Source organism: Phascolarctos cinereus, unplaced genomic scaffold (genome assembly GCF_003287225.1).
Source record: "Phascolarctos cinereus isolate Bilbo 61053 unplaced genomic scaffold, phaCin_HiC Scaffold_726;HRSCAF=1367, whole genome shotgun sequence".
In the NCBI taxonomy this organism is placed as follows: domain Eukaryota; kingdom Metazoa; phylum Chordata; class Mammalia; order Diprotodontia; family Phascolarctidae; genus Phascolarctos; species Phascolarctos cinereus.
In genome coordinates, this window is record NW_027556098.1 from 9,951,877 (window position 1) to 9,968,270 (window position 16,394).

At 38.5% G+C, this 16,394-nt stretch overlaps 1 protein-coding gene across 3 annotated transcripts in view; it reads left to right on the top strand.

The window, feature by feature from the left end:
* ARHGAP6 (Rho GTPase activating protein 6) overlaps positions 1–16,394 on the top strand; it is a 672,203-nt gene that overhangs the window by 319,582 nt on the left and 336,227 nt on the right. Inside the window, exon 1 of one of the 3 annotated variants that reach the window (XM_078146111.1) lies at positions 14,706–15,129. The exons of 1 other annotated variant lie outside the window; for it this stretch is intronic. In XM_078146111.1, the coding sequence (XP_078002237.1) occupies positions 15,104–15,129 (26 nt within the window). In that variant the 5' untranslated portion in view covers positions 14,706–15,103. Of the gene's footprint in view, positions 1–14,705; positions 15,130–16,394 lie in introns of those variants that run through there. One more of the 3 variants, XM_021006212.2, reaches the window with a different exon arrangement.

A 16,394-nucleotide genomic window follows, 5' to 3' on the forward strand; every position in this document is an offset into this window, starting at 1 on the left:
CATGCTTTTATTCATTTTATTATGTATTGTATTTTATACATTATACATTTATAAAAATATATATAAAATATACATACTTATAGACTATATGCACACATATGGTTTTATAGAGAGAAAGTAGAGAGCATATATATATAGAGAGAGTGTGTAGAGTTTTTTAAATTTCAATTTTGTATGTCAGTCTCGTTACATGTAAAGACAATTTCTCTGTAGTGAAAACTATTTAAGTATATATGTGAATACATGCAAATATAATTAAAGAGATTAATTCACAGAGTTTAAAAATGGACAAAATGCTGCCTTTCTTGATGCAATACTCTGGTCAGAGAAGTGCTTACCCATGAAAACATTAAAAACTTTCATAAAGGAAAATAGTTGAGCAAGATAGTCATAGACAGCCTTCTCTTCAGTTAGTTCCTGTTTCTTAGGAAAGCAAAGGAAGTCTCGAGTAAATTCAAGCTTCGCCTTAGTGTTTCTGCATATTCCACACTTAGGAGCATCCATGAGTATGCTGTGGTCCACCATGGCTACCCCATCTATGTCACTGACATAGAGAAGTTGAGCTGACAGAAGGTCACACTCTACTCTTGTTTTCTTTGTGCTTCAGGTTCTTTTTGTTTTTTGTGTTCAATTTTGCCTTAAGTTCTGTTCCCTGCCCAAAGTTAGAATTGAAAGATCTCTTAATTGAGGAGCATCAGAAACCAGAATTTCAGTTAGGAATTCCTTAGTGATGTTGCTTGGCTTACTACTATACAAGGGCTTTCACAGTGTTCTGTTTGGTTATATACATGAAAATACCTTCCCTCCTCAAGTTACTTGTTAGTCTCCAAGCATGCCACTTCATAAATGGAGTGTTAGGTCAGATTGACATGATAAGGTCTACTATAATAGTGTTGGTTCATTCTGGATCAGCTCTGTCCCAGAGACCCATAAAACTTTTCCCCCTAACTTCCAGGTTAACACCAGATCCATGTGAAGGGAATTTATTGAAGGGCAAATTCATCTTCTCTTCTGAATTGGTGCCAAATTAGAAATACATTTTTATCATGCAGCAAAACACTATTCCTGGTAATTAAGCTGCTTTGCAAATGCCAAGTGGAACAGTACTCTTGATAAAACCTTTATTACTAAGGATAGGAGTTAATACCTTGAAGGAGGAAACCTATTCTAAAAGTATTTGCATTGCACGTGTTTCATAGTTTTCATAATTTTCTTTGATCTTTTAAGTGTCATAAAGACTGTCAAAACTTGGAAAATGTAAGCACTAAAGGGCCTAAAATTAATGTGAGGGCATAAGTGGAAAGTAGCTTCTTGATGTTTCTTAAATTTTATCTGTAAAGTAATATTGATTCCAATAATTAAAGGAAGCTGTACCTCTACACTAAATAATTGGAAGTTCTAGCTTACTAACTTTTTTCTGAGGTTTCTGTTTTAGGGTAGAGTAGAAATGGACATTATTCTCATTGAAAAGATCAGAATAAATAGCATGAGACAAAGTAGTTAGAGGGAAGTACAACTGGAAAGAACTGGCTAACATGTATTTCAGAATGATCATTTTCATCTGTAGTGTCACTCTTATTTTCCTCACTTGTATACCACATTATCCTCAATTCTAGGAGTATCTAATTTCCTGGCGTCTTTTCACTACAAGATCAACCCAAGTGAAATTGCACTAATTCAATTCAATTCAAGAAACATTTTTTATCTACTGGGTCTAAAAATTATGTTAGGCTTTGGGGATATATTATATATATATATATATATATATATATATATATATATATATATATATATATATATATATATAAATAAACATATATTTACATATATATATTCCCATAAGAAAGGAGCTTATACTCCCTTAGGGAAGGGAGGGGGAAGATATACTACATATCAACAAATATATAAATGCAAAGTACTTGAATCCTCTTTCAATTTTTTAGTTTTCCAGCTAATAAGCATTTACTATGTGCCAGACTTTGTGGATAGAAAGAAAGGCAAAAACAATCCCTGTTCTCAATGGGTTTCCAGTAGAATGGAGGAGGCAACATGTAAATAGCTATGTACATAGCTATGGGCTATGACCTGAAACTTGAAAGATACCAGAGAAATTAAGTGGAGTTGAGGAAACAAACATTATAAGTGTAGGTAATGGCTAGTGATACCTACCACTGAGGGATGAGTGAAGCCTTCACAAAGAATTCCTTACCTGAATTGTGTCCTGAAGGAAGATAATAATACTTACAGCAGAAAAAAGGAGGTCCCAGTTGTCTAAGGTCAATCAAGAAGAAAAGGAGCAAATGGCTCACAGAGCAATAGCTTAACCAGGGAATTTGGAGACATTCCATTTGGGGAAACATAGGCCTAAAAAAACTTTCTCTTGGTCCTTATACCCCTCAAAGTTATTGTGCCATGTTTTTCTTCCTTTTCTTGATTAACTTTATGAAAAAGTAGGCAACTTCCATACCACTTTCTCACTCTAACTTATTCTGATTTGGCTTTTTTCAGAACTAATCTGTTGACTCTTTCAAGGGGCAACAATGACCCCCCCTTATTACCTTCTTCTCTTGATTTCACTGTTTCTGCCAGAGGTATTACAATTGCACCTAGCCACCCATTTAGAAATTATTGGTATTCAATTTTACTGATCCTTTTCTTTGATTTCTTCATATCCAATCAGTTATTGAATCCCATTAGTACCTCCATAATATCTCTTGCTTTTTCATCTTTTTCTGTTGAGGGCTTGCATTGATGGCTTTGAGGATGTAGATCATGTAGGGATGTTCCTGTTCCTGTCCATTATCTAAGAGCCATCTAGGTCAGAACATAGGCTCTGACCTCTTCCAGGCGCTGTCTGTCACTTGAGAGGATGAAGGATTTTCAATAAACCTTGAAAGATAATCAGGAATTGAGGAGACGACTCTGGGGGGAAATCCCCCCAGTTACTGTTACCATGAGAAAAATTAATTGTTGATACTTGGCTTTTTTCACTCTGGGTTCTGTTCCCATGAATGGGGTATAATAACCCTAACCCTCAGATCAATAAACAGAGCTTGTTCATAACTTGCTACCCCCTGGTCCACATTTCTTCTTCTTCTCTCTCTGTCTCTCTCTGTCTCTCTCTCTCTTTTTCTTTTTTGCCTCACCGGAGATTAAACACAGTAGTGGATGCAGGAGTCTGCTGCAGGTGGCGCCCAACATGGGGCATTCAGGAGCCTGAAAGAGTGGTTTCCCCCGGTGAGGAGCCCTTGACCAAGGTGGGCTGCCTGGCCAGCAGCCCTAATGAGGAGGGCTCCACCTGTCTGAAACAAGATGGGAATCGGGTCGCCGGAAAGTGGATGACTCCCAGTGTTTGAAAAAAGACAGCAAAAGGATTGCCAGAAGGGAAAAGAGGCGATTCCTGCTGTTGGAAAAAAGAAGGCAAACAAGGTAAGGGCAGTAAATTCTTTCTAAGTAGTTTTATTCACCAGGTTAAGCGGAAGTAGAAAAATAGATTGAAAATATAAGCAGTAAAAATTGGACAAGCTTCATCAACAGAGCAGAAAGGCAAAGAATATTATTTACAAGTATTAAAATCATTAGTAATAGACAGGGGATTATTAATCACTTTTGGAAAGCTGGTTGAATTTTTAGATACAGTGGAACAACGCTATCCTTGCCTTTTCAAGGAATGGATGATAGATATAGAAAAATGGGAAATAGTAGGTAAACAATTAAGTGATTACTATCTTCAAGAATATGGAGTTGGTGTTTTTCCAGTATCCACTTTCACAATTTGGAATATACTTAAAATATGTCTCCAAAAACCAGAAGAGGTGTCTTTAGCCACAAAAGTAATTAAGGAAGAAGTTTCTTGTTCCACTACAAAGGAGGAAAATGTTGCAGAAATGTTAACCAAAATAGAAATTAAAAATGAAGTAAGTAATAAAGTAGCTGAAGTTTCAACACCCCCTCGACACTGTCCATGCCTTGATTTGTAAAAAAGGGTCAAGCAGCAGTATGAGAAGTCCCTGTAAAGAGATTGCTTTGCCTTTATAAAAAATAGAACCTTTTGCCTGGTTTCTATAACATCTGAAATACCATGAAAAGAAGAGATAAAATAAATTAAAGCAGTGTTATTTGATTTGTGTAGGGGATTTCTGACAAGTTTTTTGCTTTTGGATTCTCCCTGTCATTTTGTTCTATGTTTGTCTGTGTCTGTGTGAATGATGGTCTGTAATTAATGTTTGTAATTTGTTTGATCTTTTACTGCCAGGCAGCCAAGGGCTGCAAGTGGATTCTGAAATTTCTGATTCTTGTATTGATGGTATTGATCCTAAAGATATTGCAAACAAATTGTTAGATTAGATCGATCAACTTAATCTTTTAAGAATGTATTAAGTTTGCTATTACATTTTTTTATCTTGGCTATGTTTTGTATTAATTTTGTGTTTCTTCCTTCCCTGCTTCTTAAAATATACTCGCCATACTTTAGGGGAGATTTTTTCATCCCTTCATCTTCTCAAGTTAAATAGTCAGAGGGGGGAGATTGTTGAGGGCTTGCACTGATGGGTTTGAGGATATAGGTCATGTAGGGATGTTCCTGTTCCTGTCCATTATCTAAGAGCCGTCTAGGTCAGAACGTAGGCTCTCTGACCTCTTCCAGGCGCTGTCTGTCCCTTGAGAGGATGAAGAATTTTCAATAAACCCTGAAAGATAATCGGGAAGGGGGGAGACAACTCTCGGGGGAAACCCCCCCAGTTGCTGTTACTATGAGAAAAATTAATTGTTGATATTTGGCTTTTTTTCCACTCTGGGTTCTATTCCCATGAATGGGGTATAATAACCCTAACCCAGATCAATAAACAGAGCTTATTCATAACTTGCTACTCCCTTGTTCACATGATTTCTTCCTCTCTCTCTCTTCTCTCTCTCTCTCTCTCTCTCTCTCTCTCTCTCTCTCTCTCTGTCTCTCCCTCTCTCTCCCTCTCCCTCCCCCCCCTCTCTTTCTTTCTTTCTTTCTTCCTTTCTTTCCTTCTTTCTTTCTCCTCTCTTTTTCGCCTCACCGGAGATTAAACACAGTAGTGGACACAGGAGTCTGCTACATTTTTCATCTTTATCCCCTTTGCCACCACTCTAATTTGGTCCTGTTTGGACTATAATCATAGCTTTCTAACTTGTGTTTCCACCTTCACTCTCTTTCATGTTTAATTTAGCCTACACATAGTTTCCAGGTTTACTTCCTTATTCACATAAATTCCTATGCATGGCATTCAAGATTCTGATATAATCTAGTACCACTTTACTTTTCTAACCTTATTTCACATTGTTCATCTCCACTGTGTTGTGCTGTATATAAATTCACTGTTGCTGCACACGTCACATAGTTCTACCTCTGTATTTTTGCTATGGTTTGGAATAATGCCCCCAACTCATGAAATCTCACCTTATTCTTTCAATCTCAGTTCAAATGCTGAGGCTTCCGTGAAGGTTTATTGGGTCTCTTTTCTTCAAGTCAGTAATTATCCTCCCCCATAGGATTTGTGTTGCTCCTCTCTTATGTACTCATATATTACTGTCACTATTATTATTATGTAATCTTCCTCATATTATTTTTATGAAATTCAGATAAAAATGAATTTATTTGATCTTTATATATCTTTCCTAGCACTTCTGTGATTACATTAAATGAAGGGGAACTCAAGGAAAAACCATGAGGTAGCATGAGTAAATGAAAAGGATTTTAAATGTTCTCCAGCGACTTATATAGCTGTGGATAGTGTGGTAAAAGCTATAATGGTTTATGGTAGAAAGAAATGGAAATTCCACTGTTAGCCTTCAAGTTTAACCCTTTAGAGTCATGCAGCTAGCTAATATTATGCTTGGAGGAACTACAATGTATTAGATTACTCCAAAATTAACAAACTGAAAAGAAATATGAAGGAATCACTACATTTATAAATTTTGAGAGCTGAGATTGTCTGATTTTTATCTTTGCATCCCAGAGCCTAGAAGAATACCTGACATATTATAAGCATTTAATGTGTTTGTTGATTAATTGGTGAGTTTTCTTTCTGAATTGTGGATTTTTTTTAATCCTAGTCTACTTCATCAATCTTTATATCCTCCTGATAATTATGAAGATGATAAATATTACTGATTTCATGCTATAAATAGTGTGCAGAGGGGAAATCACATGTATCAAGAGGCTGTGAAAATGCTTTTCTTTTTCTTTGTCATTTTTACATATTTCAGTAATTATGTCTATATTGATCCTTTCTAACCAAACACAGCAAAATCATCAACCACTACCGAACAGGAATCCATAATTATCCATATTTCTTATTTATTCTTTTTTCTGAAGCACACATTTTGGAGAAAGCTGAAAATAATTATGAAGTACAGTTGTATCATCTTATTTTTATTGATACTTTTTGTCTTCAAATCTCATTCATTTCTAAACATATTCCTCCACCCATTTGCAAGAGATTTCTTTTTTTATTTCCCTATTAGCCATGTTGCAAAAGAAAATACAGACCCCCCCCCTCAAAAAAAAACCTAAGAAAAATAAAAAAGCAAAAAGAAAGTGTGCATCTGCATTAAGAACCCCTCAAATTCTTTCTCTGGAGGTGGATAGCATTTTTTATCATAAGCTATTCAGAATTATTTTAAATCATTGATTGATCAGAATGGCTGTCATGCACAGTTGTTCATTGCACAGTATTGCTTTTACAATATTCTTGTTCTGCTCACTTCACTTTGCATCAGTTCAAGTATGTCCTCCCAGGTTTTTCTGAAACCGTTTTATATACTGCAGCTTATTCAGTCATTCCCCAACTGATGAGCATCCTCTCCATTTCCAATTCTTTGCCACCACAAAAAAGAGCTGGTACAGGTATTTTTGTACATATAGGTCATTTTCCTTTTTTTATTTCTTTGTGGTACATACCTAGTAATAGTATTGCTAGGTTAAAGGGTATGCACATACAGCGAGTTCTCACTTAAATGGGCCATTCCACAGACCTTCCCCTTCCCTTACAGGGCTCCATATAGTCATAGTTCCAAATTGCTCTCCAGAATGGTTGGATCAGTTTACAACTCTGTCAACAATACATTAGTTACCCAACTTTTCCACATCTGCTCCAACATTTGTCTTTTTCCTTTTCTGTAATATTAGGTAATCTGAGGGGTGTAGGTGATACCTCAGAGAGTTTTAAATTTGTATTTCTCTAATCAATAGTACTTTAGAATATTTTTGTATGCCTATGTACAGCTTTGATTCCTTCTTTTGAAAACTGCCTATTCATATACTTCGACTATCAGTTGGCAAATTACTTGTATTCTTAGAAATTTGACTCTGTTTTCTATATTATTGAGAAGTGAAGCCTTTATCAGGGGAAGTTGCTTTAAATTTTCCCCCAGTTTCCTTTTTTCCTTCTAATCTTGGCTGCATTGGTTTTGTTTGTGTAAAGCCTTTTTAATTTAATGTAAAAAACCATCCTTTTTAATTAAAGAGTTTTTAAAATATATGTAATTCTACATCTTTGATCATCAAACACAGATTTAGTTATTTTCAGTGTACTTTGCCTTTACTATGGCAAGAAAATTGGCAAATGCATTTCATAAAGATGTTTGACAATAAAAGCTCAATCAAAAAGTTTTCTGGCTAACCAAAAAAATAAGTTAATTAGTTAATCACAACTCCATGTAAGTTAATTAATATATCTTTCCTTGTAATCCCAATCTACATTCCCCCTTTTCCTATACTCCCCCCCAATAACAAAGCATACAAACACTTGGACGAATGAATACTGCACAATTTGAAAGGGATATTTGTTTCATATATTTATAGCTGAAAGGACCTTGGAAATTATCTAGTCCAAGCCCTGTATTTACAAAGGAAAAAAACCCAAAGACTAAAGAGATTAAGTGATTTGCTCAAAGGTCACTAAAAAGTAGTACGAGGCAAATGTGAGATTTGAACTCAAGTTATTTGATTCCAAATCCAGCACACTTACTACTACACTAATGACATTCCTCCTTGCAGTGTTATTAGAATAACACACTGTTTTAAAAGAAATTAGGTTAAAAGGAATGGTTTGCTGGTCCAAGGAAGAAGTACATTAAATAATGAATGTGACAGAGAAACAAAAGTTATCAGTAAAATATGATGTTATATATAACACATTTCTATATTATATATAACACATTTCAAATTGATCAATAATTAATAAGACATTTAGAACTTCCTCAAATCCTTTAGAGTACTTAGAGACCTTGAATTAATACATAGGATTAAAGGCTAATAATTTACTTTACCCCCTGTAGCCATTGGTGTCCTCCAGGGTTCTGTCCTGGTTCCTCTTCTCTTCTTCCTCTATTTCCTCTATTTATTTCACTTGGTGATTTTATCAACTCCGAAGGATATATTTACCATCTGGATGCTCACGACACTCAAATATACCTTGCCTGCCCCAGTCTCTTAGCTGACCTCCAATCTCACATCTCCAATTGCCTTTCAGATGTCTTGAACTGGATGTTTAGTAGCTACTTTAAACTCAATTTCCAAAACAAAACTCATTATCTTTTCCTCTAAAGTTTTCCTCCCCTACCCTGACCTTCTTTATTACTATAGAGGCATCACCATTCTCTCAGTCCCTGAAGCTCAGAACCTAGGAGTTATCCTGAAATCTTCACTATCTTTCATATCCCCATCCCAAAGCCAAGCTCTTCCTAAGCCTGGCTGATGTTATCTTTGCCACATCTACCAAATACACCCCTTTTCTCCTCTGATGCTGCTGTCACTGTAGTATGGGCACTAATCACCTCACACCTTGATGACTGCAATAGGCAGCTGGTAGGTCTGCCTACCTCAAATCTTTTCTTACTCTAAACCGTTCTCCATTCAGCCACTAAAATGACTTTCCTAAAACCCAAGTCTACTGTCACTCTTCCTAGACTCCCACCTCAATAAACTCCAGAGGCTCCCTGTTGTCCCCAGGAACAAATACAAAATGCTCTGTTAGGCATGCAAAGCCCTTCATAACGTAGGCCCTTTCTACTTTTCTAGTCTTCTTATACCTTACTCCCCAATACATATTCTTGGATGTTCCATAAATAAGACACTCCATCTCTTGGCTCTAGGCAATCTCTGAATGTCACTCATACCTGGAATGTTCTCCCTCTTCTACTCCAACTACTGACCTCTTTGACTTGCTTCAAATCCCAACTAAAATTCCACCTCCTACAGGAAGCCTTGTCAACGTCTTATTTCCAGTGCCTTCCTTTTGCTTATTATTTCCTATTTGTCCTGTATATAGCTTGCTTCGTATATATTTGCTTGTCCGTTGTCTTCTCTTTTAGACTGTAAGCTCTATAAAGGAAGAGACTATCTTTTGGCCCTTTTTTGTACCTGCAATGCTTAACACAGTGCTTGACATATAGTAGGCATTTAATAAATGTTTCTTGAATTGAATCAAATAGATTTTAGAGAATTGTCTAGTTTCTTTTCCTAAACTCATTGCCACTTCCCTAGAGAAAGCCCTTCAAAACTGGAAAAACAAGACACAACCCATTACCTCTTTCCACCCAAGTGTAACAATGGAATTTTGAGAATAAACATATCAAACTTTAGAAGTTATACCTAAAATGTTCATATATTCATAAGTAGAGCTTGCTTATTATTGGTCAATTATGATAACATACATAAAACCCAAGATACAACAGATAATTGATATTTTAAAAATTAAGCTGGCATACTCACTGGCTAAAGATCAAAGGACTAACGTTCAGATTTGTAAAACCCTAAAATAAATTCTATATTGTTTAAATAAATTAATCATCAAATAGTTATGTGGGGAAGAGAGAACTCTAGTTTTAGTCTTCAAAGTTATGTATGCGTACGTTTGTGTGTGTGTGCGCGCGCACATGCATGTGTTCCTGTTGGCAGATAAATTGATACAAAGTATTTATTCAAAGTTATATAAAGAATTTCAAGAAGAAATACATTAACAATTTTGAAGACTTCATGAAGGAGATCATGTATGTTGTATACAGCCCTGTTATTTTTTTTAATTTATTAATTTATTTTGATTTATCAACAATCACTTCCATATGCTTTTGAGTTTTAAAATTTTCTCCTCCTTCCTCCCCACCACCCTCCCCAAGATGGCTCACAATCTGATATAAGCTATACATTTACATTCTTATTAAATATTGTTTCACATTAGTGAAGTTGTAAGTAAAAATTAAAACTAATAGGAGGAACCATCAGAAAGAGGAAACAAAACTCAACAGGAGAGGGGAAAAAAAGATAGATATTCAACCTACTTAATTCTTTCTTTGGATGTGGATAACATTTTCTGCAATCTGCTTCCGTTTTATGGGAGAGTTCATCCCATTCACATTCACATTTATGATTGCTATCTGTGTCTTTTACTCCATCCTTTTTCCTCCCTGTTTATGCTTTTCTTTCTGGTATCTCCTTCCCCCCACCCCAAGTGTTTTGCTTTTGACCCCAGGCTCCTTCAATCTCTCCTCCCTTCTATTATCCCTTTCACTTTTCTTCCCCTTTACCCTTATTGCTTCTTCCCCCCCTTTTACCTCCCCTCCCTTTTCTTTCGTCTTTTCCCTCCTACTGCCTATAGGGTAAGTTATATTTCTATACCTAACTAATTATGTTATTCCTTTCTTGAGCCAAATCTGATGAGAGTAAGGTTCAAACAATGCTCACCCCATTCCCTTCTTTCCCACTGTTGTAATAGAATTTTCTGTCTTTTCCTGTAATGCAATTTACCCTTTGTGCCTCCTCCTTTCTCAGTACATTTTCTAAGATCAGACTAATCCACTTACTTGGATCCATTTAACCATTTGATCAGATTTTTCTAAATCATTACATCAAAGTCAACTAATATCAACCCCCTTTATGTATATTCCTTAAACATGGTGTAAGAACAATACAGTTCTCAAGAGTTGCAAGTGTCATCTTCACTTGTAGAGATGTAAACAGTCTGCCCATATCAACATCATATTGTATCTTTCTGTCCCCCATTTACCTTTTATGTCTTTCTTGAATCTTTGAGGATCAAATTTTCTCTTGAGTCATGGTCTTTTTATGAGGAAGGTTTGGAAGTCCCCTATTTTGCTGTATATCCATTTCCTCTCTTGAAAAATCATGCTCATTTTTGCAGGGTAGTTGATTCTTGGCTGCAATTCAAGCTCCTTTGCCTTAAAGAATATCATGTTGTACTCCTGGAGTCTTTTCATGTAGAAGCTGCAAGTTCCTGTGTAATCCTGACTGTGGTTCCATGAAATTTAAATTGTTTGTTTCTGTCTGCTTGCCGCACATTCTCTTTCATCTGGCAATTTTGGAATTTTGCTATTATATTCCTTGGCATTGTCAATTTGGGATCTCTTTCAGGTGGTGAGCGATGTATTCTTTCTATGGTTATTTTACCTTCTGGTTCTAGGACATCAGGGGAGTTTTCCTTTATGATTTCCTTTAAGATACTGCTAGGCTCTTTTTTTTATCATGATTTTCAGGTAGTCGAATTATTTTTAAATTGTCTCTCCTGGATCAGTTTTCCAGGTTGGTTGTTTTATGGATGAGGTGTTTTATGTTTTCATCTATTTTTTCATTTTTTTTTGTTTCTGTTCGACTGATTCTTGCTCTCTCATAGAGTCATTAGTTTCTATTTGTCCAATTCTAGTTTTTAATATTGTTTTCTTTTGTTAGTTTTTGTACTTCCTTCTCCAGTTGGCCAATTTCATTTTTAAGGGATTTGTTCTCTTCAGTGTCCTTTTTTCCAGTTTGCCAATTGTGTCTTTTAGGGGCTTGTTTTCTTCAGTGTACTTTTTTTCCAATTGGTCAATTATGTTTTTAAAAGATTCTTCTACCTCTCGCATTAGACTTTTAAAATTCTTCTTAATTTCTTCTAACAAGGCCTTTTAGGGTTCAGACCAGTTCATATTCCCTTTTGACGCTGCAGATGTGGGTTTGTCCTCTGTAGAATTTCTGTCTTGATCTTCACTCTTCTCGTATTATGACACTATGGTACATTTCTTTAGCTCTCCTGCTGGGGTCAGGGGGCACTGCCCCAAGGTTCTTATGGTGGGAGCCTAGGTTTTGGTCACTGGCTTTGTGTGCTGGGCTTCTTATGTTAGCAATTGGAGGTTGTAGGGTTCTGGCAGCTTACCTCGTGTTGTGCTAGAATCACCAAGGCTGGAACTTTTAGGCAATTCTAGGTTGCCTGCTTTTCCTTTTCTTTAGCTTCCTTCATTTCCTTTTAGATGCAGGGTGTTTATCTGCTTGGGCCCCCTTGCAATGCTGCTAATGCACTGCGAGATTCCTTTTAGGTACAGTTCGGAGGCACCTGGTGGTTTTGTCAAGTGGTTTCAGTCAGTTCCCCAGCCCTCACTGAGGCACTGGGAGGTCTATGTATTGGTGTTTGCCTGCTCTACCACCTGGGTGTCAGGATCTCCTCCTGGTTGACAGTGGGAGGCTGTAGGGTTCTGACAGCTTACATGGTGTTGGGTTGGAATCAGCAAGGCTGGGCCTTTAGGAAGACTCTAAGGTTCTTTCTTCGGCTCCTTTCAGATGAATGCTGCAGGGTGCTTATCTGCCTGGGGCCCTTTGTAGTGCTGCTTCCCTTATTTCTGATGAGGTACTGGGAGACCCGTTTGCTGGGCTGCTGCACTGCTGTTCCCCATCTTTCTTCTAGTTCAGTTGTTCCAGGTTTTTTTTTTTCTGTGGTGATATTTTCTGGGTTTTCACAGGTTGATAGGGGAACGTGAGAGCAACTGCCTTTTCACTCTGCCATCTTGGCTCCCTAAAGCAGAAGCTTATACAGAGCTATGAAGAAGGCTAAAAATTCCATAGTGAGCAGGTAAGGATTTGAGTGTACAAATTCATTGAGACTGTGGTTGGAATGTCATAATGATTACATCATCTGCTTTATTAGTTGTGAGGAAAGTCCTTTGTATACCTTAAAGTGCTATATAAATGTGTGTTATCAATCCAGCCCTCTCATTTTACAGATGAGGAAACTGAGAGCAAACGAGACTAAGTCATTTGTGCAAGCATCAAATGTGTCAGAGGTAGTCCTAGAATTCACTAAGGGCTCTTGATTCCAATACTCCTACACTTTTCACTATAAATATGCTTTATATTTTCTAACAGTAGTTTTTAAATTTTTTAACATTGTTATAGTCTCTGTCTTGCTGCCTTACAACAACACCCTAGAATATGGCTTTTAAAAGGTAGGCCTCGAAAAACAAAATAAAAAAAATGGTGCCATGGATAGAGCACCAGCCCTGGATTTAGGAGGAACTGAGTTCAAATCTGGCTTCAGACACATAACAGTAGCTGTCTGACCCTGGGCAAGTCACCTAACCCCATTGCCTAGCCAAAAAAAAAAAAAAGGTGTGTTTCTGTTTTTCTGTGAAGCTTGGAGTTATTAAAGCAGCGTTTCAACTTCGACTTAGACTATCTGTCTGCTCTTCTACTTCACTTCAAATCAGGGCCAATTTATAGTTCATCTGAATGCGCTGTTGCAAATATGCATAATTATATATGAACTTTATAAGTATTCCGTGTAAATGCATACCATAATAGGTACGGCAATAGGTATAATAGGCAATTGGTAATGGGCAATAGGCATTAAGAGATGATGTGGACAAGATGTCACATAGGAAAAACAAGCATACTTCAATTGTGATCTTCATCTTTAGAAAGAAATTCCAAATCTTTGAGATCATAAATTCATTTGAATATTTAAGCATTGGAACATATTCTCTTGGTTCACAAAAAGTTGCTCCCCCTCTTTGATCTTAAAGGTTTTGCAAAGTTGCTTGAACAAAACAGATTCCTCCTCTCCCCTCCTAATCTTTGAACTCTGGCTTCCTCCCCACCCTGTAGTCAATATTCCCAGTCCAGAATAGCAACACACCCCATTCCTACAGTGCCTGCCTCACAGATCTAAGCCAGAAGATTCCCCTCCTCCCAGCTAGCAGTGCTCCTTAGCTACTCTGTCAAAAAATGCCCTGCAGTGCTTTCTCATCTCAATAATGCCCCTCCAGTTCCAGGACTCTCCCAGGAACAGTCCCCTTAGACTAGAGTCTAATGTTTGCAAGACCTGCAATCCTTAGCACAGCCCTTACCCAAGCATAGCAATCACTACTGTTCCCTCCTCTTGGGCCCTGAAGCTGACACTCCCCTAGTTCAGTTACGTGCTTGTGGTAACCAGAAGTGGTAGGCTGTGTGTAAAATGAAAGCAATTCTTTAAAAAAAATTTTCCATTAGTTGGAATAGCCTGGTACTCAGTAGGCTCAGAACCTAGAGCTGGAGTAGGGCCTGGGGCCACTGTTTTACAATAAACTCCTCTTGGTTCACTGAGATTCCTTCAGTTTTACTAGCCTTCCAGCTCTGCCACAAGCTTATCCCTCTTCCATTGAAGGAGGTCGGTCAGGGTTGGATGGCAGCCTGCAGGTAGGAAGATCTGGTCCTACACCTGTTGTTTGGCTGGAAACGAAGCTGCAGGTCCCGTTGCCAACAGCTGGCAACAGCAGCCTGAGTAGCAGCAGCCGCAGCAGCAGCAGCTGCAGCAGCAGAGGCAAGTCTGGCCCTCGGAGAGCGGAAGGAATTAAACGCCCGCCCATTACTTCTGACAGCCACCTCCTTCGTTCTTTTTCTCCTCCTCCTCCTCCTTCTCTCCTCCTCCTCCTCCTCCTCCTCCTCCTCTTCCCTTCCAGCTTTACAACGTGAGAGGGGTCGTGTCCGCAAGTCTGTGTATGTGTGTTTTGTTGTGGTGGCTTATGGTGGTTTGTTTTTTTCAAACCAACAAAATAAGAGAGCAGTTGCCGGGGTCTCAACCGGGAGTAAAGTGGGAGCTGTCAGCAGGATGGTGGTGAAATAGGGTTGGACTGGAGTGCTCTCCCTGTCGCTTCTAGGGAAGCAGAGGAGGAGGAGTAGAGGAGAAGGAGAAAAGGGGGCAGTCCGGTTGCTCCGGCAGCGCCCAGCCGATTACACTACTGCAGCTGTTGTTGGAGGCAGTTACAGACAGTGCCTCCAAACGCCTGGGGACACTGCTCTTGGCTTCTAAGGGAAGCATGGGGGACTCGGTGTTTAATGAGAAGCCTCAGCTCCACTATGCGGTAAGTTGTCCAGTCCTGAACTGAAGATGGGACGGGTCAGGGGTGGGAGTGTAGGAGGTATTTGTGCCCACAGGGGTGCTGCTGAAGGTATGGGCCCCAGCCCCCTCACCCTGCCTGGGCTGTTCGATGCTGGAGGTGGTCAGGGAGACCAAGGGAATTCCGGGTGATGCTGAAAGTCCCTGGGCTTGGGGAGGGGGAAGGAGGGCAGTGGGAGGCCCGGATCAGAGGTTTTCGCCAATGTTAGGGGCTGGTAAGGGGACTTCTGTTTGCCTGGCATTGCCTCACCTGTTGGGCACTCATAAAAAGTTGAAGATGCCTGTAGAATGGGGACTGAACGGCTCCTGGACTGTTATCATAGTGCCCTCGGGGACCCCTTGCAGTGTCACTTAGATGTCTTGTAGGTGCTGAGCCCCTGGCAACTGAGGCAGAGGAATTTCTGTCCAGTCAAACAAAACTGTGCACACACCTGGAAGAGGAGCGCTTTTACTGTGGTTGTTCTTCCTCTGCTTTCTGCTGTGGGGAACCGGGGTTAAAAAGGCTAGTGACAAGGTGGGAGGGCTCTCGGCTTAGGCTAGCTTTTGCTGCCTGGATGCATCTGGACTGGGGAGAGGGAGTTGAGAAATGGGGCGCGCCTTGAGAAACTAGTCTCTACCGAGTTCCCAGTGCTTCCAAGCCACTTTTGTATGCCGAATGGGCTGATGGTTCTTTTCCTGAGTCAATCAGGACCAACCCATTCAGCCTTTTGGTCAAATATGTGGAAAGGACAAGAATAGAATTGGATACCAGTCAGTTTTTTCTTTTTTTTTTTTTATTACTTTTTAAATGACCTAAGAGGTGAAATAGTGGATCACAGATGAAATCATGCAGGGTATAGATATGCACGTAGTGGTTTGCTTTATTTATGTCTCTTTTGAGGGATATGAGTTTCCCTCCAAGTTTTAAAAATAAGCATATTTCTTTTTCAATATAGCCAAAGTCTGAAGCAGCTTGTTCTATCTATAGGCTGGCCTGAACATTGGAGAACTGGATTCTCTGTCATTTAGGGGCTTTATTACCCTGGACAACTCACTTGTCCCATGTATAAAGTGAGAGCCTTAGAATAGATCAGTTCATAATTTGGGGTCTAGGGATAAATTTCAGGAAGTACAAGAATTTGATCTTTTTAAAATATATTTTTACAACCATATTTCAATAAAATTGGTTTCTTTTGTAATACTTCATTAGACCCAAAAGTGAGTTCCATGACACAAAAACGGGTTCCAAAA